The following is a 27,517-nucleotide window of genomic DNA, read 5'->3' as shown; positions in this document are numbered from 1 at the left end:
ACCTTTGTATGGTAGGCTTCGCTCTTCCTCGCTGGGGGAAGATATGCTCCCCCATCCCACAACAGTGCAGGTATGGCCATATGGCATGCGTTAGCCAAAGAAGTGCAAGCAAAAGAGACAGGGGTCCCAAAGTTTTAAGGATTAGTGAGTGATTTAGTTTATCAGTCGCTTTTCCCTCTGCTATGAAACCACAAGTGTCCCAAACTGACATGTTCCAATGTCCCTCCAGCAGCCCACAAGTGAAAACCATTGAGCAGTCTACAACCAGCTCTTGATGGACCTGCAGTACACCTGAAAAACAACCTTTGCTGTGTGAACCACTAAGATTTAGTAGTTGCTACCACAGCACAACCACACACATCTTGACTTCCTGTTTGTTCATGAGATGTGTCCCATTAAAGTTGATTGTGCTATTTTGTCTGTTTCCCTACTGACTTTCACTAGGAAATGATCAATGGATTCCAGTAGATAACATTAGACCACATGTACCTTCCCATGCTTCCTTTATAGCAGAAGGCCTTCCCATAAGACTTTTTATTATGCCCCATTGTTATAGTCAGTTTTCCCACACTGTTCTTTTTGTGACTTCTAAAGGACAGTGTCTCCTAGATATGGGTTGCAATATCACATTTTTTTTAAACAGGTAGAAACTCCCACTTAAATATCCTAGTCTGAAATTTTTAGTTGAGCCAACCTGTTATATAAGATCTACCTATGTCCTCATCCTCTTCCTACAGTCTAAGTGTACTTACTACAAGACATAGTGCCCAACGTCCCAACTCTCCACAGGTAGCAACTTTCCCCTGTGGCCAAACATTCTTGCTCTTTGGTCTGTGCCCTATGTTTAAAAAAAAATTTGCCTTCTGGGCTGCTTCTCTTCTCTTTCTGTTACTTCCCCAGCCAACCCAAGGCTGTCTGAAGGTGTTAGGTGCTTTCCAAAGCTAGGATCCCTAAGTTGGAAATACTGGCATGCCTGTGGGAAAATATCAGAGCTCTTATCCAAGCCAGCACTAAGGCTGCCACCTGTGCCATTTGGCAAAGAGGAGACTGAGACCTGGGTTGGTGTAGGAGACAGGTACTGACCTTTGCCTCACATGGCAGATGGACTTTCGGACCCATTGGTCAAACAAGCTGGAAAGACAGTGGTGGATCTACTAACTAGGCCAGGTAAGGAAAGAAATGAGTTATGTGATGTCAACAAGGTACAAGGAAATGGTCCTCTCCCTTCTAGGAGACCCAGGAAGAGAAGTTCTACTTTCCTTGCTTTACCAGAAACCCAGGTAAGCCAGGGAACAGGACTCTGGGGTAGGCAGGGAGGCAGGACCAAGGAGGAGGAAAGGGGCTGCTGGGAGGTCCACCCTTCTGTGATCTGAACACCTTCCTGTACCCTGCTCCAAAGCTGCACACAACAGCAGATCCCAGTGCCAGGGCTCAATCTGCAAATGGGAAGGAGATGGGAGGGCCAAGGTTAAAGATTTCTGGGGAGCATATGCGGTGGAGGCAACTGACATTGCTCAACCCTTTCTCCATCCTGAACTAATAGATGAGAAAGCTTTGTTGTCAGCTGTGAAATACCACACTATGGCAAGTAGCACCATGTTGGTGGTGGTGATGTTACTATTATCATTCACTCTCACTCTTGCCCCAGGAGTCAGCCCAGGTTCTCACCTGATCACAACTCAGTAATAGCCCCAGAGTGGCTCTGCCACCTAGCATGTGCCAATTCTGGGGCTCAATTTCTCCTTAAGGACACAGGGCCCGGTTACTTCCCCAGGCTAACAGAAAGCTCTGTGGCATTTTGAGTACCCTAGGTCCCCCTGATATTCTTGGTCACGGTGTATCCTCTGGTTTCACCCACCCATGTCCCCATCTCTCCTGAAGCCACGCTCATTCATACCTCCTCGCACCCTTCCCATCAAGCTGGAGGTCAACAGACACAAGTCTCACCTGCCCTGGAACTAAGGTTGGGATCAGCTGGAGGATTCTGGGAAAGTTCTCAACAAAACTCTGTTGGTCGAATTTTTTCCTTTCCTTCCCCTCCCAGCCCTCTCTCTCCTCGCTGTCTGAAGTTCTCTGGAGTCTCACAGCACTTAGTCCCACTGTCTGCCCCACCATGGAGCCACTCTTTCTTAAGCCCCAATCCCCCAACCCCAGGCCTTTAATGTCTTCTTCAGAACTCACCAGTCCTGTGACCTATCCTCTCAAGCTCTGCTGTCCCCTGAGTGGAAACTGAGTCACTACAGAGCCTCAGCGGATGTGACAAAGACCCAGTCCTATGGTAAGTGATATGTGGACATTACGTGGGATGTGGTCCTTATCTTTAAGAAAGCTGAAGAAACAAAACATGTACCTAAGAAGGAAAGTCAGTCAAGGCGTCAAGGCCATGAGCTGCGTTCTATGTTCTGCAGGGTTCATAGAAGTCCAAAGTTCAACCAGCACTCATGGGAGACGAGCTTCATCTCTGAGAGGATTGGGTAGGCCTAGCTGCCCTGAAATATTCCAGAGATGAAACTTTATCCTGTTTGGGAAAGACCTCCAGGGCTGGATGCTTTGCTACAGCCTAAACAATCTAGGCTGGCTGCTTTTTCTGAGGCCTGGACTCTCTCAGACACTGTGCACTGTAGCCCAAGTTCCTGCTAGTCCCCAGGAGACAGGGAACAGCTGGTCACTAGCCTCACTACCACCACCCTTAGTGGACCAGTTGTCAGGGAGGACTGCTGTAGTAGAAAGCCAAGGTAAGCAGCCAATGGGGGCCTTTCAGAAAATGGCTGAATTATCAACACTGTAGTGCCTATTCTCAGCCTCTGGCCCCTGTGATTCACACACATAATTAACCACCACTCCAATAAGGAGGTGGGGGGTGTTTGGAGCTCTGCTGGAGACCAGAAAATCCTGAATAGTCTGGGTAGTGAGGAAGGTCAGGAATGAAAACATGATCAGGTTGTGGGAGGAGGGTGGCTCCAACACAGGGCAAGCCAGGTGGGCAGAGGATGGGATCCTCCTTTCTGTCATCTCCCCCCAGGTCCCTTGCCACAGCCTACCACAATCACCATAAGGGGCCAATGCTCACTTACTATGGGCTCCTCACAGCATCGCACAGCTAGCAGAGATCTCATTTGATTCGCCCCTAACTCACGGACAATTCTATAATGCAGGTTGGCATATATCACAAACCTGTGGCTCAGGAGGTTTGATTTTTCTCAAGGTCACACAGCAGGAAGTGCCCCAAAGCCTCTGCTCAGCTCTCCTCTCCAAGCCGCTGTTACAGCACATGACCTCACTTAACCCATGAGCACACACTATTACTCCTATTTCACAGAGGAGAACACTGAGGCTCAAAGAGTGCCTTCCCTCACAGGTACCCAAGGAACAAGAATTCACTTCTGTGATCACAGTAGCCTCTCTTCCCATCTCCCACCCCATATAAAGAGTAGAGTGGGGTCCAGCCTCGTTCTTCCAAAAAGAGTCCCTGTCTCTGAGCATAACGTGATCAGGAACATGAAAGCGCATATGGGAGAAACATGCCCCCACCCGGTAGAAGAGGGGTCCCTGGGGACCATGTAGACACAAGTGTAGCCCTGGTAAGTACAGAGAAGGGGGGCAGGTAGTGATCGTGAGCCTCACACCCCTTCCTACTATGCTAGCCATGCATTTTATCTGCTCCTTCTACCTCCCCCGTTGTTAAAAACAGGTCCCTCGCAATGTCGTATGGCTGTGGAATATGGTTACATAGTGTGTCATCATGCAGGTGTCTATTTACAGCTTTTCACGGAGTTCTTATTCCTGGGTTGGGAGAAAAGAAACCTCTTGGTCAAGTGCAACAGCACCCCTGCTAAGAGCCTGTTCTGTGTCCCGTCTACGCACCTCCCCCCCCCCAAACGTCAACATAGCTATCACACCTGACACAGCCTTGGGACCTTGATGGCCTCAGCTCACACAGCAGACATGGCTGCAGGAGACGCTCCATCCCCAGGGGAGAGCATGGCTCTGTCTCTAAGAAGGGAGGAAGGGGCCAACTGCCTGCTGGGGCCAGGACAACAAGGGGCAGGTTTGAGGAGGGCTGCATTTTCTAGCTAACCAGTCTCAAACTACCCCTAAACTTTCTGGAACTGTTTCTTCAACCCAGCAAGGTCAACCTGACTCACCTGAGAGGACTAGGGCAAGACTGGGGTGGGGAGGGAGAAGGACCCATGACAAAGGCCTGTTCCTCACCCTAAAAAAGGATTTTTTGTTTTTTAAATTATTCATTTATTCACATGTACATACATTGTTTGGGTCATTTCTCCCCCCTGCCCCTCTCCCCTCTTCTCTCCCCCCTCCCCCCCTCAGTTCCAGGCAGGTCCTGTTCTGCCTCCAAAAAAGGATTTAAGTGAGCTTCTATATCCCACCTCCTGATCTCTGCAAGTCCCCATCACATGTGGTAAGGTAGAGCCCAGCCTGGCTTAGACCCATGGAGGGAGGTGTGGATGTGAATTCAGCCTCAGGTCCAAGCAGTGGCAGTGGATGTGGCCTGCTGCAGCCAAGATGCAGAAGGGCAGGGGACACACAGAGCATCTTCCTGGGACAGAAGGCCAACTCCAGCTGCCTCCTCCCTCCCGCCCTCTCTTTGCTAAAACAAGGTGAAGAATTGCAGCCCCTCCCTGTAGCCCCTGACCTGCAGGATTCCAGCCAGTCTGCAGAAAGGCCCCCTGGTGACTGCCCACCCCTTTGAGTAGTCAAGGCACACTCCTTATGCTCGTTTCTTCTGCCTTGGTCTCTAAGCATTTTCTTGCTTATAAAATCATTTAACTTTGCATACCTGTCAGTGTTGTTTCTGAGAGGAAAGAGGCGGGATCATATTCACAGTTGCATCCCCCAGAACACCATAGGCACACAGTAAGGCTCAGGAAACAAGCAAGTTAGAATCAGTCGCCTGCGCTTTCTGCCTCTCTGCCCACCACAACAGCCCAGCACTTCTATCATCACCTTCTCTCTGAACGTTGTTTCCCTCCTCCCTGCACACAGTCCTGGAGATGGGACCCTTGCCCACCCAGTGGGAATCCTCCTAGCCTCACTTGGTGTCTGGCACACTCTGCCACATGTGTCCATTCATTCAACATTGATCGCCTTCCTTCCACCATTTATGACGTAGAATGCTTTACATACATTCAGTTTGATTCTTATGCCACAATTCCAGAAGCGTGCATAAGATGGGTACTTCCACATTTTACAGATGAAAAATTGAGGATTAAAGAACTTAAATGCTTGACCAAGCTTATAAGAGGCAGAGAGAGGCAAAAGTCAACCACAGGTCTATCTTGTACCCAAAGCCATGCTTGCTCGTAGAGCAGCTGCCTCTTCCTCAGAGTACAACCTCTCCCAGGGGCTACAGAGGCCTTGCCATGCCTTCCAGAGCTCAAGCCTAGAGCTTTCTATTGCCCATGTAGGGAGCATAGGAAGCGGGTGTTTTTCTTCCTTGTGGCCTCAGTGACTGTTTCCTACAATGCATCCGCCCTGGAGAATGACCGGAAGAAATGGCTTCCGGATAGAATAGGGAGGAGTCAGTCTCTTCCCTCCCTACAGAGAAGGGAATTTTTTTTTTTTTTGCTTCAAAGTAGCAGCTACTCTGCCTTGCCCTTGGACATGGAGCACAGGAGAAACAATAGGAAGTGATGAGTTTGGAGGTAGTTATTATACTTGCTTTTAGTATAATTGATATAATTAATTGTATGTTTGTATGATTTCATATTTAATAATGGCTATGTTTAACAACTGACTCACAAAATGCCTGAAAATTTAGCAATCAACTCTCGTGACCCAATATGACAGAAGCCCAATTACTTTTCAGGGCTGTTGTAAAACCAAATGAGATAATGGTGGTATCCCCCAGCAGCATGCTGGAGCCAGCTGCGCCACCTTGAGCAAATTCCTTAACCACCCTGCACTTCGGGTTTTACCCATCGGTTAAGTGAGGTGATCGCAAGGATCATAGAAAAAAGCAAACTTAAAGAACTGTGGTGGGACCAGGGTGACAATGACGCTCACAAAGCACCAGGCCCTCACACTCATGCCCTGTTTTTGCAAGGTTGGTACCATAGGTGCCTCCCTTGCCTGACCCTCAACTCAGCCCACTCCTAGCACATAGTAGGTGCTTGCTGTTATGACTACAGGAGATTCATGGAGGGTGAAGGCTGCCAGTGACATAAAAGAGGAGAAAAGTTTTCTAACAACAGATGAGCGAAACCACAGTGTAGTCCATTGTCCCGGGGCATATGGTAGATACCCAATGGCCATTCAGATAATGAAGGTTATATTTCAGCAAATACCCCCACCCCCACCACCTCCCAAGGAGACTGAGCCATCTCTAGGAGATCCAGGGCTGTCTCTGGAAGCAGCTGCTGCAAACAAGAAATTCCTGACACTAATTTGAAAGATAAAAAAACACTACTCTTCAAAACGTGCTTTCCAGATATAGGTTGTCCTATATTCTCCTGCAACAACTCTTCCAGGGAAACTCATAAGAAGGGAGCTGGACCTGTGGACCCTGTGGTTTCTCAAGCTTCCTGATACCCCTGTGCACCAGCCACCCAGCAATGATGGGAGATGCTCAGATACTGGCCATTTCCCAGGGGACTGTGTGGGTGGGAGGAGTGGGAAGATTTCACTAGCTGAGGATGTGAGGAAGGAGATTTGGGGTTGATTCATTTCCTTCCAATGCAATACTTGAGCTGATGCTGGGTTGATACGTGACAGTCCCAGTTAAGATCTAGAATTGGATTGAGAATTAAGAGATTGGGTTTCTACTCCTTCCTACGTCCACAAGCTTGGCCAAATTCTCCAGGAGCTTCACTTTCTCCATTTGTGTTGTGAGGAGTAAATGAAATGAGAACGCTTCATGGGCAAATCTTCCACACAAGTGCTCACAAAGGCTGTGAACTGCTTGACCATTTGAAGATCTCCAGTCACTGGTGCCAAGAGCCTCTGGCTTCCAAGATGCATCATGAGCTCCATGGATAGGGGCTTCACAGGCAGATCAACCCTAACCTGTAATCATCTGAATTCTGCATGCTTAGTTGACACTCGGCTTCCCAAGTAGAGATACCCCAAGACTCAGAAGGAGGGGTCTCCATCACAATCACTGCAGACTTGAAGTCTTAATATCAAATGCGAAGAGAGTCTTAATATCAAGAGCTCAATGGTAGAGCACTTGTGTTGTATGCTGAGTTTGCCAAGCCCTATAAACAAACAAAAAATAAGTTGCTAAAATATAAATTCCATGTTTCTGACCCAACTTAACTCTTTTCTGCTCTCCCCACCTACACAGAGTCACACCTCTACAAGTAGAGACATCATGTGCTATTTCTTAGAAATAACTGCTTTAAAGATGATCAAAGGAGAGCTGGGCACAGTGGCACATGTCTGTAATCTGAGCTACTCAGGAGGTGGAGGTAGGAAGATCAAGGTCCAAGGCCAGCCTGGGCAAAAGCACAAGACCTCATCTAAAAAACAAACTAAACCAAAAAGGGCTGGGTGCATGGCTAAAGTGGAAAAATGCTTGCTTAGAAAGTGCAAGACCCTGAATTCAAACCCTAGTATTACCAAAAAGAAAAAAAGAAATTGGAAAGAAGGTCTAACAGAAAGCACCAGGGACAGAGATATTACAGGACAGACTCTTTCCCACACTGAGTCAGGCAGCGCTGACTCCTACGATGTCTAAAATAGTAGAACAAACACTGGTTATGATTGTCCACCAAATCACAAGATGCCAAAGGGCATGGTCATGTGGTAGATTATTTGCAAAAATGGCTGAGAGTGTTCCTCTTCTCGGATCTGTCCTCCTGCTGGAAGGCGAGAGTTCAGCTGTCCCACCCACCAAGGCCATCTTAAATCAGCCAGCCCCCAGACCACCTGCCCACTGATCTCAGAAGCACAGATAAACAAGGCTGAGACCAAAACCATCCAGCCAAGCCCAGCTCAAATTGTCTACCCACTGAAATGTAAGCTAAAGAAGTGGTTATTTTAAGCCATAACTTTAGGGGTGTTAGCAAAAGCTAACTGACACAGGGCAGGTACCCTGAGCACATGTTGATGGCCAGCCTCTGGACAGAGGGGGCTGCATGTACAGTTGATCCCCTCACACATTCAAAGCTGTTTACTGTTTACTGCCAGGGTGCTGCTCTGGCATACAAAAGGGAATGCAGCAAACCAAAGTCCTTGTGCCTATGCAGCTTTTATTCTAGTAGGGAGACATCACACACACACACACACACACACACACACACACACACTGTATCTATGTATTGACTATGTTATAGACTTCTGTCTTAGAGCCTTGTGGCTCAGAGGGAGCAAAGTGAGCATGGCTTTTGGGGTCAGGTAGGCTTGTATTCAAATCCTGTGTCTGCCCTGAAGTAGCTCTGTGATATTGGGCTTGTTGACTAACATCTCCACACCTATTTCCTCCTCTAGCATCATGGAATAGCAGCAGGGTGGCACAAAGGCTAAAGGAGTAACATGTGGTACATATGAGCCCTTAATAAATCTCAGTTCTTGAGGTGGTGCTGCTCTGTTATACATCCTGCCCTGTTACAGGTGTAAACCCAGCTGTTCTGGAGTCAGAGGCAAGAGGATGGCAAGTTCAAGGCCAGTCCAGGCCTGTCTGAGACCCTCAGAAAAGAGGGATGTGGTAGGAGAGGGGAAGGGAGGGGAGGTGAGGAGAGGGAAGAGAGAGAGAGAGAGAGAGAGAGAGAGAGAGAGGAGGGGGAGGGAGGAAGGAAGGGAAGAAGGAAAGAGAAAGAAAGGGGGAGGGAAGGGGGGAAAGGAAGGAAAGAAGGAAGGAAGGAAAGAAAAAAAAAAAGAAAGCGAGAGGAGGGAAGGGGAAGGGAAGGAAAGGAATCCACATGGCTAAAACCTGGGGCCAGATCCAGTTTTTTCAAGAGATTCCAGATGATTTTATTCTAAAAAATAAAAGCGCTTGATATTTAAATGTTGACTCAAAAATATTTAGAAATGCTCTGTAGGGCATGGCACATTTTAATGGGTCTGTGGCTTGACTCAAGCCCATGGGCAATGAGCTGCAGACCTCTCTGTTCCTCTGCTCCTGTCTACGACTCTCAGACTGAGTCCATCATGGTCCACGCCCGTGGACATACATAGCTAGGGGCCATTCACATTCAATTCCTTGCGACCCTGTGGCTCAAGGCAGTGAGAAGCTTCCTCTGATACCCCAGAGCCAGGCCAGTGCAGGGCTACACACAACCTCTCTGCAGACAGCTCGTGCCTCCCTGACTCCTTGGCACTGAGTGTGCCAGTCAGTTAGAAGTATTTTACTGGATCAGTACATTTAATGCTATCTGTGGTACAAAATCTAGTTTGGTTAGTTGATAGTTCCATTAGTTTGTATCTTGTCTCCCCAACTAAAATGTAGAGCCAATGAACACAGATTACATTCTATGCCTTTTTGAACCATTTAGCACCTTCTATGCTTGTATTGTACCCAATACCTCTCTATGTGTTGACCAATTCATCACACAGGTATTTCTGCATTTGTTGCTGTTGTGGATGGCATTAAAGAACCACTTCAGAATACAGAATAGGAAACCTCCTCCAGGAACATGTAAAAAAAAGGAATATATCCTTAACCACAAAGCTTGTTTATCAGTGAAAAACAGCCATCTCTGCTTTCTGTGTCAACATGTGCCAACCACATCATACAACAAGGGTTGTCTTAATGTTGTCACGAAGAGTAGCTTGCTTTGAATTTCTCCTCATCCAGCCTCACTAGCCATCTCCTGGACAGGCCAAAAAGAAGAAAGAAGTATGAAATTACTTCACTTATAAAGAATATTTAAAATCGGAAAATACAGTCAGTCCTCTACGTCCTTGAGTCTGCATCCGTGGATATCATGCATAGAAAATTTTTTTAATTGCATCTACAATGAACAGGTACAGATTCTTTCTTGGTCATTACACCCAAAACAATGTAATATACAACTATTTACTCAGCATACATTGTGTTAGGTATTGCAAGTAATGTAGAGGTGATTTTAAATATATGGGAAGATATACACGGGTTGTATGAAATACTGTACCATAATATAAGAGACTTAAAGCATCTCCAGATTTTGGGACCCAGAGTGGGCCTGGGACCAATTCCCTGAAGGAATTATTGAGGGATGACTGTATTAGGTCTGTTGTGGCTGAGTACACTGATAAGTAGCTAAGGTATATATGGGGGGGAGGTTCTTAATTGTTAATAAACCTGGGTTTAAAAAAATCTCTATTTTATTATTATGAAATAATAATGACTTATTATTTAATTAAATAATTAAATTAAACCAATTCCCTTGGAATCTAGCTTTTGTCCTTATAATTTGTTACGCAGGGTATAATGATTCATTTGCACTTGTGTTACTCTTTGCTTCCCAAAGCTACTTTTAGTTTCTGTTTTAAGAGGCCTAGAGCCCCTAATAACAGAGTTGAGCAAACAGTTTGAGAACAGGAGTGAGTGCAAACATAGCATTCTTGAATCACAAGATAGTACAGCTGGAAAGGGCTGGAAGATAACTGAATCCAAATCTTCTTTTACATATGAAGCAACCAAGACCCAAAATGGTTGGGTGACTCACTCAAGGACATGAAGCCAGTGAGAGACCACATGCCTGAATCCTCGTGCTCTCTCCACTACTCATTAACCATGGCTCCCTCAAACACCCACAGCCAGGCTTTTTGAGGGCAGAATCCCTTAGAAAGATGGGTGCTGAGAAGCTATAAAGCCTAGGCCAAAGGCAAAATATCATCTGATATTCAGTGTTTGTAGAGTGTCTGCTAAGTGCCCTCTGTCTCTGTACTGGAGGTAAAATGGGGAACAAGAGCCCAAGTGCCCACCTTGTAAGATTCACCTTCCATTTTGGTGAGATGCTGATAGCTGAGTGAAGAATTTAAGTGAACATGACTCTTCCAGGGTGATAACTATTAAAATATTAAGCCTGGTATGGCAGTGTTAGGAAGAGAGACTGCTTTGGGCAGGGTGTCAGGGAATCACTCTGCAGTGTCCTTGTCTGGGGTAGAGGACCGATCAGCACCTAGCTTTTGTTCAACAATCATCAGCAACAGGAAACTATAACTCCAGAGTCCAGCTTATTAAAAAGGTCTTCCCTGGACAGAGCCCAAATCTACCTCCCTGGGACTTCCACCTTCAGTAACTCATTCTCTGAGAGTCAGAGAAACCAGTCAGCTCATAGATGTTAAGCAGAATGTTCAAATGCAGTCCCAAAATAAATCGGTGTGTTTCAGTGTTTTCATTTGAAATGAGTGTGTGGGAAAGTACAACACACCACAGGGTGATTTACATGCACTAGTTCAACCTATAGTTCACAAACGTAATTCAATCATCACCACTTCAAAGGAAGTTCAGACAGCCAACTTCTAGAGTCCCAGACCCTGTGTGAGTCACCTGACATGATCAACAGGACACATCAACTCCCTTCCATCTGTAACTCCAGTCAGGGTTTTACAACATCCCACACCACTGGCTACCCCGTCGTTTGGCATGGCATAGAAAATTTGGCATTTCCAAAAAGGAAAATCTAGGCATTCTGCTTTCTAAGATATTCATGGAATCATGAGGGAACTTTTTTGGGTTCAACCCCAGTATCTCATAGACAAGGAAATAAAAGCCTGGAAATAGGAACTGACCATCCAGGACCATCAGCAAGTGATGTGGCTGGGGAAGGGCTTGTCCCCTCCAGTCCCCAAATCAGGCTGTGCATAGCTCCATACTTGCACCAGTGTATAACCTCTAGGTTTGCCTTTATGTGGGAATGGACTTCCAATCCTCCAGTAATATTTAGAACATGAGAAGAAAACCCAGCTTCCTAACCCCCTTTTCATGTGGACCTGTTCCCCAGAAGTCTTCCTGGGTGGAAGTCATCCTCTGTGCAGGAAGAGGCAGCTCCTGCTCCCAGCACATCCCATGATGAGAGGGAAGTAGAGATCAAGAGCTGCACAGAAGCCAAAAGGATTTCAGCTTTTACCTGAGTCCATCAGTCTGACTGACCAACTGCTTGGCTGTCCCCGTGCCTCCTAGCACTGTCGTGGGAGCAGGAAAATGGTCAGTAACAAAGGAAGAAAGAGGCCTGAGGAAACAGGTCTTCCTGAGCCAGTAGCAAAGTGCCAGAGTCCTGTTGTCCCTCCCCCAGCTGGAGCCACAGGAGACAGCTTGAGCAGTGGCTGTGCGATATGGTGGGGTCTCCTTCCTCCTCTTCTGCATCTTCCTCCTCTCCAGCATCTGTTGCTGGCCAGAGGGAGCCTTTCTCCCTCTCTGATCCCTGCACTACAGGAATAAACTGGGAATGCCATCTAACAGGAACAGATGGCACACTAGACAGAACACCAACTCCAGTGGTGACTCCCAGAGCAGGCCCGAAGATCACTTATGGGCTTTGGGGAGCCCATAAGGCTGGTAGCTGATTAGAAAGGAATCAGTTGACACCTTGTGGGCTCCTGCATTACTCATTCTAGACCACCTTCAGGCAAGACAATGTCCCTCTGAGAGATAAAATAGGATTCTCCCCACCATGAAGTAACTCAGCCAAGACAGGTATTTGGTTTTTCGTGGACTTCTGCACCTGCCAGTAAACCCACTTCACACCTCAGTTTCCCCATTTGCAAAAAGGGCAGAAGACAAGCCTAACCTCTGCTCACTAACCAAACTGGGCTGCAGACAGAATGACTGGATATGATGGAGAGATCTCAGGGAAGAATGGGCTGTGGACCCCCAGGAAAAAGTGATGCCATTTGACATTTGTCTCCTCTACCAAGTGGTGCTGAGAGCTTGGTGTTGGGGCTGGACAGGATCTGGGTCTCAGTTAGGTGGTATACAGTTGTGTAATTGGGAATAGGGGCCTCCCTGAGCCTCACTGTCCTCATCTGTGAAATGGGGCTAATAATATATACTGCCAGGTACTATCATGTGAGCAAGTGCTAAAAGGCTGGGCCCAGTGCCTGGCTTGCATGGTGAGCCTCCATGGTGCTGGCTCCTATTGTTTCGATTATGTAAATTTTAAACAGTCACCCACAACATACACACTGCATGTTAGTTTGAGGCAGGAAATCTGGGTGATGCCCCAGATTATGGCATCTCAGGAGGAACACTCGGGCACTCTAAGGCCTACAGGCTGCTCCCACGCTCTCAATATGACCTGTGTGCAGGGACTTTTCATCTTCAAAGCTCCTTCCTCCTCATTCCATCAGAGCTCCACCACAGTCTGGCAATGTGGGGAAGGCAAGTGTGCCCACTGTGCCCCATGCTTAGAGGAAAACAAGTCTCTGAGACATTAACTTGCCCCCATGTGTAACTGAGCAGGGACCGCAATCCAGGATTCTCAGGCAGGGCTGAGATGTGAGTAAGGCAAGTGAGGTGCTCGAGTTGCAAAATTTAAGGAGGCACCCAACTGGCACAGCCTGAGAAGTAATACCTTATGTTGTGCCCTGTTGCCTGCCCCCAAGCCTTGGACTTGCACTGAGGCTGAACCTTGTGACATGCTACACAAAGAAGTCAGTCCCACTAGAGCCCACCCCGGGGCTTTGGGTGGCTAGATCTACTGGCTGAGCTAGGCGTTTCCCTCTTGAGATCCAGGGTCATTTTCCCAGAGTCCTGCTTCTGCAGCTGAGGTAGAAGTGGTGCTGTGACAGCCACAAGCCTGAGGGCCAGGAAAGACAGGTGGGGCTAGGAGGGCCATGCTCAAGGCCCATCTAAGCCAGCTGATCTCCTAACGCCTCACAACCTTCTGAATGTACAGGTTGGGCTCAGCAGGCAAGCAGCCCACATGGGGGATCCCAGGACAGTGGCCTCTTGATGTGGCCTGCCCAATAGCCAAGGCTCTCCTCGCTCCACCCCTTAGAGCCCAGTCAGTCTCCAACTTGGCCTCCCTTTACTTCCTACAAAGTGTAAGCAGCATCAACTAGCTACAGGAGGTTTACTTTGAAGCTACAAGGAGAAAAACTCTTTTCTGCCATGGGTGATTACATTTGCTCACTTGTACCTGGACTACTGCAAATTTAGCTTCTATGAAGAAACAATGCCTATTCACTGAGGGGCAGCAGCGGGAACTGCTCATGGATTCAGCTGTCACTCTCCTGAAGTCACTCTCCTACTTTGAGCCCATTCCCTCCTCCTAAAGAAAAGGTGGAACCGAAGCTGAGCATGATGATGCACACCTGTAGTCCCAGCACTTAGAAGGTGGAAGCAGGAGGCTTGAGAGTTTGAGGTTAGCCTGGGCTACATAGCAAGGCCAGACTTGTCTACATAGTGGGACTCTGTCTCAAAAAACTCAAAATACCAAAAATCAATCAATAAAATAAAAATAAAAGGGAACCACAGCAGTACTGACATCCTCTGGTCACTGCCATTACAGAAAATAGCCACAATTTATGAAGTCCCTATCACTAGCCAGGTATTGAATTTCTTTCTTCCTTTTATCTCATGGGTGTTATCTAACACTCACACCAACTCTATATTTCATTTTGAAGTGTAACTTAAATAAAGTGCTCCAATCTTCAGCATATAACTTAATGAATTTGCACACATACTCTTCTAATTGAACTCTGCCATCATAAGCCAGTTTTGCCTGCTTATGAACGTCATACAAATGCTTTTTTGTGGTTAATTCCTTCACTTATTTTTGCTCTTGTGATTCATCCATGTTGTTTGATATCATTTGTTCTTTTATGGAGCTGTATAGTATTCCCTTGTATGACTGTACCACAATGTGTGCATTCCTTGAACCATCATCCTATTTTGCAAATGAGGAAACTGGGCTCTAGGCTATTTACTAAGTTTGTTGTTTATAGTCACAGAGTGAACTTCAGGCTGAGTAGGGACTTGAATCCAGGTCCTTCTAATTCCAAAAACAGCTCCTTACCCCTGGAGTAGTGAGGGCACGAGAAATGAAGTCCCATGTTCTCATGAGCTCCTGCTCCCCAGGTACAATTGGGAGCCAGGGACAGCCAGGTTTCAGGTGGGGAGAAAACAGCCCTAGACTTAACCACTGCCAATATTTGTTTTCGATGACCACAAGCTGATAGCATAGGTACGGCCGTCACTCACAGCCCTGTACCTTGAGACTAGGGCTTTGCCCACATTTCAAAACAAGTAGCAGCAGCTCATAGGCAGCCCCGGCCTGGCTCCTGAGAGGCTCGGTTCCACCACAGGAGCTCAGATGTAGCCATTTGGGACTCCTCCAAAATGCATTGTAGGTCCTCAGGTCAGGTTTCCCTGTAACCCAAGCTTCACCCAGCAAGGGACACAGCCCCCAGTGCTGTCCTGACCTTAAAACCAGGCCAAGGTGTTGCCCTGCTCCTGGCTCTCTGAATCCTGCCGGCCTTCGCAGGGCCTTCTACAAGCCCACTGACCTCCACACCACCCCACCCCCCTGAACTCAGGTAGCATTCCAGTGAGTCCAGCCAGACATGATTAAATGCTTGGCTACGTGCAGGGGTGGGAGACCCCGGGGGAAGAAGGGCACAGAGCCAACTCCCCAAGGCACCCTTTGGTCTGTTGATCATTAACAGAAGCCACCTCATGGCAGGCAGAGAGGGGAAAGTCCAAGGGAAGGGCCTTTCCCCCCTCGCAGGCACCCTCCTCCAAACTCACCAATCCAGGGCTTCATGGGACATGAGACCATGACCCTCAGGGAGGGTGTGTACAGAATCATCCAATCCTACTGGCTGCCTCTTACTTCTACAGATTCTCCACCAAAGGCCAAGGGAGTCGGGAACTAGCGCTGGTGGATTTGTAGTTACCATGTGCCAGGAGCCATGCCTGTTGTCTTCAGTGTGCCATTCATTGACACTCTACAGCACAGTAGTGAAATGCAATGAGGGGGCTAACCGGCCCAGGTTCAAGTCCTGATACTTTCTCACCATGTGACAAGTTGATACCCTGTACCCCAGTTTCTCCATACATAAAATGGGGATAGTAAGGAACTTCCTCCATGGGTCATTATGAGCATCTGAATTAATAGACAGGACGTCCTTAAAAGACTGCCCGGTATGTGGAAGAGCTGTCATCACCAATGGTTCCCTTGATCCTCACTGTGACCCCCTGAGATACCGCTGAGAAGTCAAGGTCAAGTCCTTTGCCCCAGGCACAAGCTGGAATAAGGAACTGGGACTTGACTGAGCCTTGGTCCCAGGGCTCCAACACTCCATCTTCCCTTATGGTCTTTCTTCCTGCCATGATTCTCCCTCCCCTTCAGTAATCCACTTGACAGGAAAACCCAAATTAAGTCTGCCCCCATATCCTCCATTGGCCCTCAAAGACCACCCTTTCCCCAGAGTACCGCTGAAGCCCAGCTGGCCCTGGCTTTCCTCCTGACTGAGGCACACAGGCCAGGAAAGGTAAGTGGCTAAAATAGCTCATTGCTTTGAGCTGCTCCAAGGGGAGACCTCAGCCAACAGCCATACATGGGTGCAGAGTCAACAGCCATGAAGACCTTGTTCACCCAGAGGCGACCTTGTGCAGGCCTCCAAACCACAGATGCCCCCCAGGGTCCTGGGCAGGTGCGAGGAAGGAGGTCTGTGTCCAGGATATTGGCTGACAAAGCAGGAGCTGGCCTTTGCCATCCCACATCTCTTTGGGAGGGCCTTACCTTCAGTTCCCTCTGTCTGGTTCCTGTCCTCCCTAGCTGCGCAGGAGTTCAGAGCTAGAGGCCCCTGACAGCTCTGGGTCCACACCCCGTGGACGCCCTGGAGCCTGGCTCACAGGGCTGCAGCCTAGGCCCTTCAGTCTTTTGATTTGCTGGGAAAATAATGGGCCTGAAAGGATTCTGCTGTTTCCTTTCCCAAGTAGCTTCAGGCTCATCTGCTCTACCTTTTAAGATCTAGATGTAGGAAATCAGACTCTGGTGTTGGCTGGTCTAAATCCAAGCCATGTGAGTTCCAGTGGAGACCATAAAGCAGGCTAAGAGGTTAAGACCACAAGACAGCCAGTTTCCCAGGTGTCAGAGGGCCTCTCCTTGCCTTTTACAGCCAGCCTCACCCTCCAGGGCCTCCTGGAATCAATGCCTCTATCTTTGTTATCTAACTCATTGGAATCCAATGAAGGAAATTCAGGGCTGGCTGGGAGGTAACCTAGACCCCTCTGAACCCAACCAGTGTCAACACGAGAGGGGGAATTAGAAAGATGTCTGCCATATGCCCATATAGGCCTACAGGGGACCATCTCAAAGTGAGAAGTTAAACATCTTTGTTTTCAGTCAGAGAGGAAGATCCACACTCCCAAACACACCCCAACACCCCACCACCACCAAATACACACACATACAGTCATTCTCCCTTAAGAGACAAGAGGCCTAGGTTCACTCTGGTCTCAGGAATAGTTGCTTTTCCCTTTCTTGTACCATCAGCCCCCCAACTCTGGAAAAGGAAGTCATTCCTGTTCTCTACCTCATACCCCTACTCCCAAAAATACTACTGATCATGGAAGAGTTCAGATGGTACTAGTAGGTATGCAGTGTCTTGGGGACAATGTCTGCTACAGACCTGACTACCTTTGGGAAAGGCCTGGTGGAATCAAGTTGGTTGATTCCAACTCAGCTCTTAACCCCAAACTTACTGAGTGCTAACAGCCCAAGGCAACAGAGGCTCAGATAACAGTATCTGACTCCCCAAGACAGAAACCCCTCTAAGAACCAGACTTTTCTCACAGGGGAAACATCACTTTAGTGGTCACCTGATCCTGACTGGGGATTTTTAACCAAGATCCCTACAAACTACCTATTTTGCATGGCATCAGAGGTATAGCAGGTGGTAGGAACTATTGGTGACTTCCTATGTTGGTCAGTGTTGATGCCCACCTCCCCCTAACAGACTTCCAAACGCAGAAGCATGGGTCAAATCTAGGTGTGGACCCTCCCCACCCTGGGAGCACTCAATGCTTCCTCACACCATACCAGGGAGGTGCTGAGGGACTAGAGTCTGGTTAATGCATGTAGGAGTAATGAGCCTAGAGCATCTAGTCCAGGCCTGCCTGTGTGCCGCATGCTATGTCCTCTGCATCAAAGTAATGGGTGATTGGGGAGACCAGACTCCCCTGAGCTGTGGCTCCCAGGAAGAAGCTGAGGCCGCACAGAAGGCTAGCCATTGCCATTTAGTCATTAAGGCAATCCTCTCTGTAGCAATGTGGCAGGAAGTACAGGCGCCTTTGCAAAACAAAACAAAAACCCCTGTATCCCATCCCCATCAAGTTCAGTCAACTTCCAGCATCAACATTGGCAGCCTTAGCTGGAAGACCAGCCAGCACCCTCCTCCAGTGCAAGGGACACAGGCAAAGCAAAACCACAGGAGTAAAACCAGCTCCACCATCAGCGTTTCTTGAAAAACGGGGTTTATTGATTTTTAAACTGCAAATAGTCGTTACAAAAAGTTTTTTTTCTTTTAAATAAATTCACACAAAGAAAGAAACAGAAAGCGACGGTAGTGACCAGCAAGAGGAATAATAATTACATTCATCTTTATGTGTGTGTGCGCCAGTTCTGTTTACGTTAACATTGGAAAACTCCAAACCTGGAATCCAGAACCTCGAATCTGAAGCGGAATGTCTTGAGATGGGCACATGAAGTCAAAGGGTTTCTCTCTTTTTTTTTTTTTTTCCCTTTTAGAAGCTATACATAAAAGGTGGTTCTCCTTCTGTACTGTCACAGAACTTTTACATACATTCTCAGTCCTACTTGTGAAAGGCCTAAAGAGAAAGAAACTCAATTTGCAGTCCGACACAAAGGGGAAATTTCTAAAATAAATAATCCAACAGTTTTTTGCATTTTTTTAAATTAATTTTTCATTTTTTTAAAATAAAATAACCAAAAAAAGTGTAAAGTTACAAAAAATGTTGTTGAAGAATAATATATTAAAACTGTGGAAAAAAAAAGGAAAAAAAAGACACGTCACAAAATTTTAAGATTAATATGAAGATCATAATTTAACATAAAAGAATATATTCTATGGATTTGTCATCCCGATAAATATGAACAAAATTAACAAAAAAAGCATAGTTTGGCAATAAATACGTTTTGATAAGTTAAATAAGCTTTTTTATATTGATGTGCAGTGACAAAGCAAAATTTTTGCTCTCCAATTTCTGAAAGTTATATGAAGTTTAAAACCCAGGGAAAAAAAGCAGGCGTGAGTGCTCTAAGGGTAAACCTACCGTATTCTAGAGCAAAAACCATTACAGCTACTTCTACAGGAAATCGTTTTACACAGATATTGAATGTGGAATGAATATCATTAACTGCTCACCCCTTACATTTCTTTTTTATAGCTTTTCTCTCATTTTTTGTTGTTATTTTTTTTTTTTAAAGATGTCACATATGAGCTGGGGAACTTTAGCACCAAAATCAAGTCTCTCATAGTCCATCTAGCTTCCCCTTCCTCCCCACTTAATGAAAAAAGAAAAAAAAATTAAATCACAAAGTCCCACTTATGTCAAAATAATCTTCATCCTCTTTTTCGACCTTCCTTCCTGCAGACCTACACAAACCCAGGCAAGATTAGTCAACAGGGGTTCGGGTTGGGAAGAAAAAGGTTTTGAATGTCAAGACATGTTCCCCCAAAAACCCAAGTCCAGCAACTACTCTCCAAGGAGGGGGAGGGGGTGGGGCAACTCTACCGGGAAGGGGGAGGAAGAAGTGTGCGGAGACTGAAGGGAAGGTGCATTCTGTGTCGCCAGTGGGGGGAGCTGCTGGTTCTGGGTCTCCCCCCCCTCTTCCCCTCCCCAAGGGCAGAGGCTCCGGGAGGCCCACGGGTGCCCCCTGGCGCTAAAGAGGTAATGTAGTCACAGTGACAAAGTTAGATTACAAGGCACTAAGTTGCTTCTGTAAACTGTTACTGCTTTTTCTTTGTGATTTGGCACTTAAGGCTTAAGCCAGGAAAAAGGCATCTACTGATGAATATGAGACTTGTCTGTTAGGCGTGGTAAGTGGGCTATAAAATAGAGGGAGGGGGGGTTTCAAGCCAGAAGAAGCTGCTGACAAATTGACTTGTTCTTATGTTGGGGGACAAGGGAGGAGGGAGGGGCATTCCAAGGTTCTGGGAAGGGGTTGAGCTTAACCTTGTTAATGTGAGATTGTGGGGAAGGGGTCAAGTAGGGAGGGGAGGGTGTGGGGTGCAGGAGCAGGGGAAGGGAGGTGGAGAAGGCAGGGGTCCCTCCCTACCCTGGTCTAGTCATCTGAGATGGAAAGTCTGCTGAAAATGGGCAGGCGTCTTGAGTTGTCCAAGGTGGGGGAGTCGGAGCCACTGTGGCTGCTGCTGGAGCTGCTCAGGTAGCCCTCCTGGTCCGAGAGAGAATCCTGAGGGCTGGGGGGAGAGTCAAACATGTGAGGGGACTCGGACATGGGCCTGAAGAGGAAGGTGGTCGGGGAGCTACCCCCGGGCAGCCCCATGCTAGGGGCAAAGAGGCTCGCCAGCTCCTGGCTGGAGAAGGCAAAGGGGTTATTGGTGCCATCAGGCAGGGTAGGTGAGCCCAGGAGGTCATCGGCGCTCAGGATCGGGGGTGGGGTGATGGATGTGGGGCTGTCCAGCAGCCCCGTGGCAGCGGCGGTGGCAGCGGCACTGGGAAACCCAGCAAAGCTAAAGCTATGCTGGAGGCGGGGACGGTCAGCGGAGAGGTCCCGGGCCCCGGCCAGGGCGCGGCGCTCCTCGGCATTGTGGATGAAGTGGCAGCGAGGCCCATAGGGGCAAAAGCCGATGGTATGGAAGGTGCGGCACAGCTCCGTCTTGTACTTGGGATGGCGGGTCAGACTGCGGAGCTCGTGGATTCCATGGGCAAACTGGCACTTGTCCCCGTACTTACAGGCGCCGTTTTCCTCGAAGGGGCGGCACAGCTCCGTCTTGTAGCGGCTGGAGTTGACCTGGCCGCTCCCGGGCTGCTTCTGGGTGGGCAGCAGCCGCTCTCCCCCTTCAGAGAAGGAGCGATCGCGGAAGCGGCTGTCCCGAGAGCTCAGGGCTGGGGCTGGCTCGCCCTTGAGGTTGCTAAGGAGCTGGTTCTGGTGGAACTTGGAGCTGGGCAGGGTGACTGAGTGCCTCCGAGGGAAGCTCCCACCAGCAGGGGTGCCCACTGCCTTCCTGTCCAGCAGGCAGCCCCCTGCACTGGGAGTACTATAGTTGAGCATCTTGTTACCCTGGAGAAAAAGGACAGAAAGGACAGTTAGTGACACAGGACACCCACCAGGCCAGAGGAGGGTGTCCCCAAATGGCAGCTCTTTCCACAGTCAGAAATGCCTGGGCTCTCTAAGGAACCACCCAGTCTGCTCTGGTCTCTTCCCTTGCTTTCTCCCACACACCAAAAACCTGGGTTGATTTTGGCCCCATGCGTAAGAAACCACAAAATCCTGGCTTTTGTGACAAATTATTTTATGTGTGCATCCTGCTCCATGCTGACCTCTCACATGCACCCTCATAGCTCTCGGTCCTTAAAGCTACTATTTTTATCTATAAAATTCAACTTCTTTACCTCTCAATTCACAGTATCTTACACAAGGCAGACCTCTCTAGATTCCCCTCCCCCTAACCAAAACCCTCAAACTCCAGAGAGAACTAAACATGAGCCAAGTCCCCTCTTAATCAGTCCCTGCTCGGTGGCTAGCCCCCTCCCCCACAGCCTAGCCCAAGACTCTCAACTTCCTCCTTCACAAGTGTTCCCTTCCTTTGGTAACAGGCTTTCAGACTGCCTAGACTTTTCCTTGCTGGGGGGAGGAGGGGAGGAATCTCGGGTGTGGGGGTGTAAATGTGATGCCTAAAAACACAAACTCAAGGACTTCCAGAAGGGGTGCCCTGGGCAGGGATCTCTGCCACAATTCCCCACCCGCTTCACTGGGAAGATGCCTTTGCATTTGGTGTCCTGGCTGCAGGAGAGGCTTAGATAAGAGCACCAGTGTTTAATCTTGAAGCAAAGCTGCAGATGGGAAGAAAGGAAAGCACCAGGTCCTCCTCCCACTCACCCACCTCGCAATCAATAGCGGACTGGGGAGTTGGGGAGGGGGGTTGGGGGACAGAGCCACTACAGGCAAGGTTCTGTTCCAAGGGGACCCTAGTCACCTGCCCAAACTGTACCTAAGATTTGAAACAGGTGCGTGTGAGAGACCTGAGAGTTAGCTCCAGGCCCATGTGGGTGTCACTGCAAATTCTGAAGTTAGTCCCTCAGGATCGGCAGCAGGGGATTGAGAATCTGTAACCCTGTAACCGCAACCACCGCAACCACCCCACCGCGCGGATTACAGGAACCAAGTTGAGAGCCGGTTCCCAACAATGAGGTTCATTTAAAAAGTCCTGCGGGGGGGGGGGGGGGCGGTGAGGGAGTGAAAGAAAGAGAAACAGATCAAAGGGCGGGAGAGTTGTGTAGAGAAGCCGGGAGCTCAGGCAACTGTGAGGGCTAAAGGAGTTTGGGAAAGTGCAAGGAGGGAAGGAAGTTGAAAACTCAAACTTTTTGAAGTTGCTCTCCAGCTTCTCGGCGTCCCTGCACCCCAACCCTGCAGCCCTGGGGCCTTGGCAGCTGCACCGACAGGAGCAGCAAGCTGGGAAGAGAGAGCAACATGACCCGACGTGTTTAAGAGAAGGCAAAACACTTAAGCAATTAAAAGTAGCCTAGCAGCTTCATCCTTTCAAATTGGGGGAAGAGGGCTGGGAAAAAATTAACAACAGCCATCGCGTTGTACCCTTCAACCGCACTCTTGGAACACTCCGGATTTAAAATTTGTTTCTTCCAACACTGGCAAGCTACCCAGCTTAAGGAGGCCCCCATTAAATCCTTACTGACAAGACTCATGAGTTCCGGCAACATTTTGTCCACTATCCTACAACGGAGGAGCCGAAGTGTCAACCTCTCAACACGGGTAAGCAGGTCAACCCACTTCCACCCCAAAGCTTGCAGCCCGATCGATGGGCTACCGCGGGAGGAAGACTAGCCGACCTAGGCCAGACACAAACCCCACTACAAACTCGCTTTGCTGTATCTTTCTGAATCACAACTCTTGGCCTTTTTCTTTCTCACAGATCCCCAGCCTTGCCCCAAAGAGAGGGGAAAACCTTCCAGCAAGACATCGTCCAGAGATTCGCTTCACCTAGGAACCCCCCACCCCTAATCCCACAGGCTGGCAAAGTTGCTGGACAAATTTGAACCCCTTCGGGCAGCGCTGAGATCCAGAATGCACACCGGGAAACCAGGCCGACCAACGAACCCCGGCTCAAGCAGCACATTAGGTAGGAAAGAAAGCCCCAATCTGTCCCAACCTCAGGCATTACTCCGCTTCTCCTGGGCCGCCCGCCTCGCAAACCCCCTCCCCCCCCCAAAAAAAAAAACCCTTTGCTCCCTAGATTCATATATAACCCCGGCAGGAACTGTTAAAACTCAAAGGGTGCAGAAGACAGGGCCAAATGCCTTCAAACTGGGGGGAAACCCAGGCTCTATTTCCCTTTACTCCCCCCCACCCTCTGCTTCCCAACACCCAAACTTTTAGTTCTTTTTTAAGCAAAAGAAAAACGATTTTGGAAAGCAAACCCTCCGCCCTACTTCACCTTGCATAGAACTTCGCTCAAGTCGAAGATGGTGGCAGACACGAGAGTGGTGGTCATCGTGGGCGCTCGCACCGGGCAAGGACGAGGATCTGGTGTGTCGTGAAGGTCCAGGTGCGGGAAGGCGCAGCCTCCGGCTCTCCGGTTTGGAGTCCCACACGCCTGCTCCCAGCGCCCCTCTCCTTTCTCACTCTCCCGGGCTGCGGCGCGCAAAGCCCAATTTATAAGTTTCAGATTTGGTAGGGTGAAAGGGGGAGGAGCAGCTTTAAACTTATTTAAATGAGGAAGAGGAGGAAAAAAAAGTTGATTGACACTGAGGTTGAATCAGCCATGCGGTCAAGCGGCAGGGGGGAGGGCTGGGGGGCGGGGGGAGGGAAGAAACTTTCAAAAGGAAGAAGGGGGAGGGGAGACGAGGAAAGAGGCGGAAAAAAAAAAACCAAAAAAACAAAAAACGCACTCCGAGCCGCGCACAACTTTTTTTTTCTTAAAGAGGAAAAGTTTCGAGTCCGCGGGCTTCACTCCCGGCGCTGGGGGCGCCCCTCCCTGGGGCCGCGCGTCAAGGAGGGGGAGGGGCGCGCCCCCCTTTGTCAGCCTTGGAGCGCGGCTCTGTGACATCACTCATTCCACCCCCCTTCGGGGTTCTTGTTGTTGTGTTGTTGTTTTTTTGGAGGGCAGGGAGGCGGGCTCGACTTTCTCTTTTTGTAAGCAGGAGCTGAAGCCCTTCCCGAGCGCTGGGACTGCGGTTTCCATCTTGAGCTGAGCTCCCTCGAAACTTCTCCAAGTGCCCGCACAACTTACCTTTCGCTGACTTCTGGGTTGCCGCTCCCCTTCGCCAATCCAGCTGCGCGAAGAGATTGGACATTTGGAGGGCCCAAAAAGTTCAAGTCTAGAGTTTTATGTTTGGGTTGGGGTTTTTTTGTTTTGTTTTTCCAATGTATTGGGAGGTTGGGCGGTGTGGTGTTGGCCGGGGGGGGGGGGGGGAACCTAGGGAAACTTTTTTCTCTACCGAGGACCTGGCCTGGCGGGGGCGAGCGCAGCAAGCTTTAGCGCGCTGCACGCGTCTACACTCGCGCTCGCCTGGCAGCCGAAACCCTCGGGTGTGGGTGGGGGGGGAGGGGGAACGTTGCGAAAAAGACCACCGCTTGAGGAGATGGCTAGTTTTAACAGGCCTAAGCGTGGCGTTTCTTTCACGCACCCGATATTTAAACTTCTCAGTATAGTACAGAAAACCCTAACTTTTATGGAGGCCCCTTCCTCCGCTCCGAAAAAAAAAAAAAAAACGCAACGAACAACTTTCCGCGCGCGCTCTGAATTATGGGCAACCACTTTTCCCCCCTCCCCACCCCATACATACACCATCAGATGCTGAAACCATGCAATAAAAAAAGTTACTTTGTAAGAATGAAGGTAAAGAGGTCGGGGAGGCGACACTTTTAACTTTTTGTTGCTTCTCTCCCGCCCCCACGAGAACGGAACATATGGCTTGTCACCATGCGCTGTCTTAGGGGGAGGAGAAATAAGGTCCGGGGAACCGAGGGGCCCGCAGTGAATTATTACTCCCTTAAAAACGGTAAGATGTGTTTTGTTCACTGTTAGGCTTAGATGCTCCCCACTCGCACAGATACAAAGTTGTTAACGTGTCCCCTACCCCCTCCGCGCGCCTTCGCTCGGGACTGGAACGGAGGGGACACGGCGGAAATCGCGGGTCGGGCCGCCACCCGGACCTCGCACGTTCCTTCCCAGCACTCGAGGCCGCCGGGTCTGTTATGAAACCCCGCGCGCCGAGTGGCTGCGAGCGAGTTCCATTGCGATGTAATTAGGTCACCCCATTAAGAGCACGTTTCTTTGGAAAGAACGGGGCGGGCCGAGCCGAACGCTGGAGTCGCACCCCTACACACACAAACACACACACACACACACACACACACACACACATTTTTACTTCATTTCTTATTTATTCGTCAACCTCCGGGCAAACCCAGGGAGATCATTCAAATCACAACTGTTTTAGAAACCGGTTATTTTTCAACTTTGCGAAACATCCAACTTTTGCTGCAGCCACGAACCTAGGTGATTGCCAGCGGGGTGTGCTTTTATTTGTCTCTTCTGACTTGAATTGATGGCCCCGTTTTTTAACCCGGCTGCTGCCCCTTGCTTTTTCTGCCTCTCTGTCCAGCCGCCTGTTGCTTCCCTCCCCCTGCTCCCATTTTTCATCTTGAAATCTGGCAAGCTCCAGAAAGGGAAATAACTTCCATCCACCTTAATCTAAATCATTCGAGTGTATAGTTTCTTTCTTAAAGGGGTGTTTGCTCGGTCCCTTCTCTAGCTCCAAGTGGGTGCTGGGGCGAGGGGGGATTTGGGGGGGGGGCGTCGTGCAGTTTCTTGGTGATGAGGTAATGAGTTCCAGATTTCAGGACAGAGAATGGTGCGCGTTAAAACCACAGTTAGTCTGAGTCCCGATGTGAAGTTATTTCGGTTTGCTATGCACGCACACACCTCCGCAACCCCAGAAAGGATCGGCTGGTCTTTAACTCGGGGGTATTCGCGAAGCTCAGCTGGGGAGAGGGGGCGGGATGGGGAAGCGAGGGGAAAGGGACGAGACGGGCACCGCGGGGCGCAGGCCGCACCCCAGCTCCCGGCCGCACCGCTCTCAACCCCGGGGCTGCGCGCAGGGCCAGTTGCACCATTGCGAGGCCTCGGCGCCCCGAGTTGCCTAAAAAGTTATTTATTTTTCCCAAAGAAAGGCGATTCCTCGAATTTCCTCCGCTTTTCCAACTCCCGCGGGCCTCTTCCTCCCCCGCTCCCCCAGGCGCGGGCTCCGCGGGCGGTGGCCCGGCCACCTCGCTCCGGAGTTGTTTACCCGCCCCACCGACCGCCCGGATTTGTTCCAGCTCCCAGAGCCTGTCTATAATTAAACTCTTTTTTTTAATTGTTGGGTTGAAACGTCATTTAGGGGACTTTCCAAGGGTGAGGGAGCCAAGGGGAGGGAGCGATCTCCTTAACCCTTCGCTGACCCAGCGTCCAGGCCGCGCCGGCCGGGTGCGGTGCGGGTCTGCGGGCCGCGCGCTCGCGGGGACGTGTCCGCAGGTGGCTGGCCGCACCAGGCCGGCCCCGGCTGGAGCGGGGGACCGCGGGAGAGGTGAGCGGCCCTCCCCCGGCAGCCGCCCTCCACCTGCACAGCCGCTTCCGATCGGGAGGCGGGGGGCCGCGGGGCCCGACTTCCGGGCGCTCCCCATTCGCTGGCGGGCCAGGTATTTTGGCTTGGGGCAGGAGGTGGGGCTGCTTGGTCTGTGAAAGGGGGAAAGTGAAAGTCCTCGCCAGGAAGAGGCGACAGATCTACCCACCAGCCAATCCCGAGTCCCGCGCACCTTGCGGCAGGTGAGGATGGGGAGCGCCTGGCTGCGGACCCCTAGCGCCATGCGAGGCACCGCCTCCTCAGAACCCCGCGGGGTTGCACTTGTGGTTATTTGCAAAAATCCCGTAAATGCTGGCCCTGCCCTTCCCCCAACCTCTACTACCTGAGACACTGGGCCAGCCTTCAGGTCTCTGGGTTGGAGACTGAGGGACGTTGGCCGACCCAACCTGGAGTCCTCCGATTTAGAGTTGGTGTTCGTGGACTGCTTGATTCCTCGGCTTGAACCCAGGCCAGGAAGAGGCTGGAGACCTTCATTTTTGGTAATTTTCAAACACTTAAGGTTTAGGAATCAGTGGTCAGTTCAGGACATTGAAGGTGGGTGGTTCAGGATCCAAATCTTGGCTCTGCCATTTTCTAACTGTGTCACTCCCCTCCACCCTCAACTTTTTTTTTTCTTTTTTGAGACGAAGTCTTGCTAAGATGCCCAGGCTGGCCTCAGACTTGTGTGCTCAAGTGAGCCTGGAGAAGAGCAAGGTGGGTCAAGGTGAGACATGGGACCTATTGCCTAACTGGAATACTTGATTTTTGTCAGAAATATTTCTAAAACCAACGGGC

General features: G+C 49.5%; 1 protein-coding gene and 3 long non-coding RNA genes across 5 annotated transcripts; 2 read left to right on the top strand and 2 right to left on the bottom strand.

The window, feature by feature from the left end:
• The first annotated feature begins 902 nt into the window (after nt 1-902).
• Nucleotides 903-10,239, top strand: LOC141421540 (uncharacterized). The gene is made up of 3 exons (XR_012446118.1): nt 903-1,280; nt 2,175-2,278; nt 9,514-10,239. It is a non-coding gene; the product is annotated as an uncharacterized lncRNA (long non-coding RNA).
• An 8,111-nt stretch (nt 10,240-18,350) lies between these two features.
• On the bottom strand, nt 18,351-23,793 carry Zfp36l1 (ZFP36 ring finger protein like 1). Of its 2 annotated transcripts, XM_074067709.1 has the most exons (3): nt 23,551-23,793; nt 22,460-22,550; nt 18,351-21,158 (listed from the first exon to the last, which is right to left on the bottom strand). In XM_074067709.1, the coding sequence occupies exon 3, from the start codon at nt 21,147-21,149 to the stop codon at nt 20,199-20,201; it is 951 nt and encodes a 316-aa protein (XP_073923810.1). In that variant the 5' UTR covers nt 21,150-21,158; nt 22,460-22,550; nt 23,551-23,793; the 3' UTR covers nt 18,351-20,198. The 2 variants fall into 2 exon arrangements, with proteins under 2 accessions (XP_073923810.1, XP_020018728.1); XM_020163139.2 differs by lacking the exon at nt 22,460-22,550 and having other exon boundaries at nt 23,551-23,777.
• LOC141421539 (uncharacterized) lies at nt 21,157-23,495 on the top strand. The gene is made up of 2 exons (XR_012446117.1): nt 21,157-22,868; nt 23,029-23,495. It is a non-coding gene; the product is annotated as an uncharacterized lncRNA (long non-coding RNA).
• Nucleotides 23,794-24,222: 429 nt separating the features above from the next.
• Nucleotides 24,223-25,921, bottom strand: LOC141421538 (uncharacterized). Its single transcript, XR_012446116.1, has 2 exons — nt 25,196-25,921; nt 24,223-24,388 (listed from the first exon to the last, which is right to left on the bottom strand). It is a non-coding gene; the product is annotated as an uncharacterized lncRNA (long non-coding RNA).
• Nucleotides 25,922-27,517: the final 1,596 nt, after the last annotated feature.

This window comes from Castor canadensis, chromosome 3 (assembly GCF_047511655.1).
Source record: "Castor canadensis chromosome 3, mCasCan1.hap1v2, whole genome shotgun sequence".
Classification (NCBI taxonomy): Eukaryota; Metazoa; Chordata; class Mammalia; order Rodentia; family Castoridae; genus Castor; species Castor canadensis.
The sequence above is the reverse complement of the archived record's forward strand: the minus strand, read 5'-3'. Positions and strand labels throughout refer to the sequence as shown.

Excerpts from the sequence above, each read along its gene's own strand:
- Zfp36l1 (XM_020163139.2), bottom strand. The coding sequence starts at position 23,607 with ATGACCACCACTCTCGTGTCTGCCACCATCTTCGACTTGAGCGAAGTT. Across the intron at positions 21,159-23,550 it reads TGAGCGAAGTTCTATGCAAG|GGTAACAAGATGCTCAACTA; the intron begins GTGAAGTAGGGC and ends CTTTTTCTCCAG.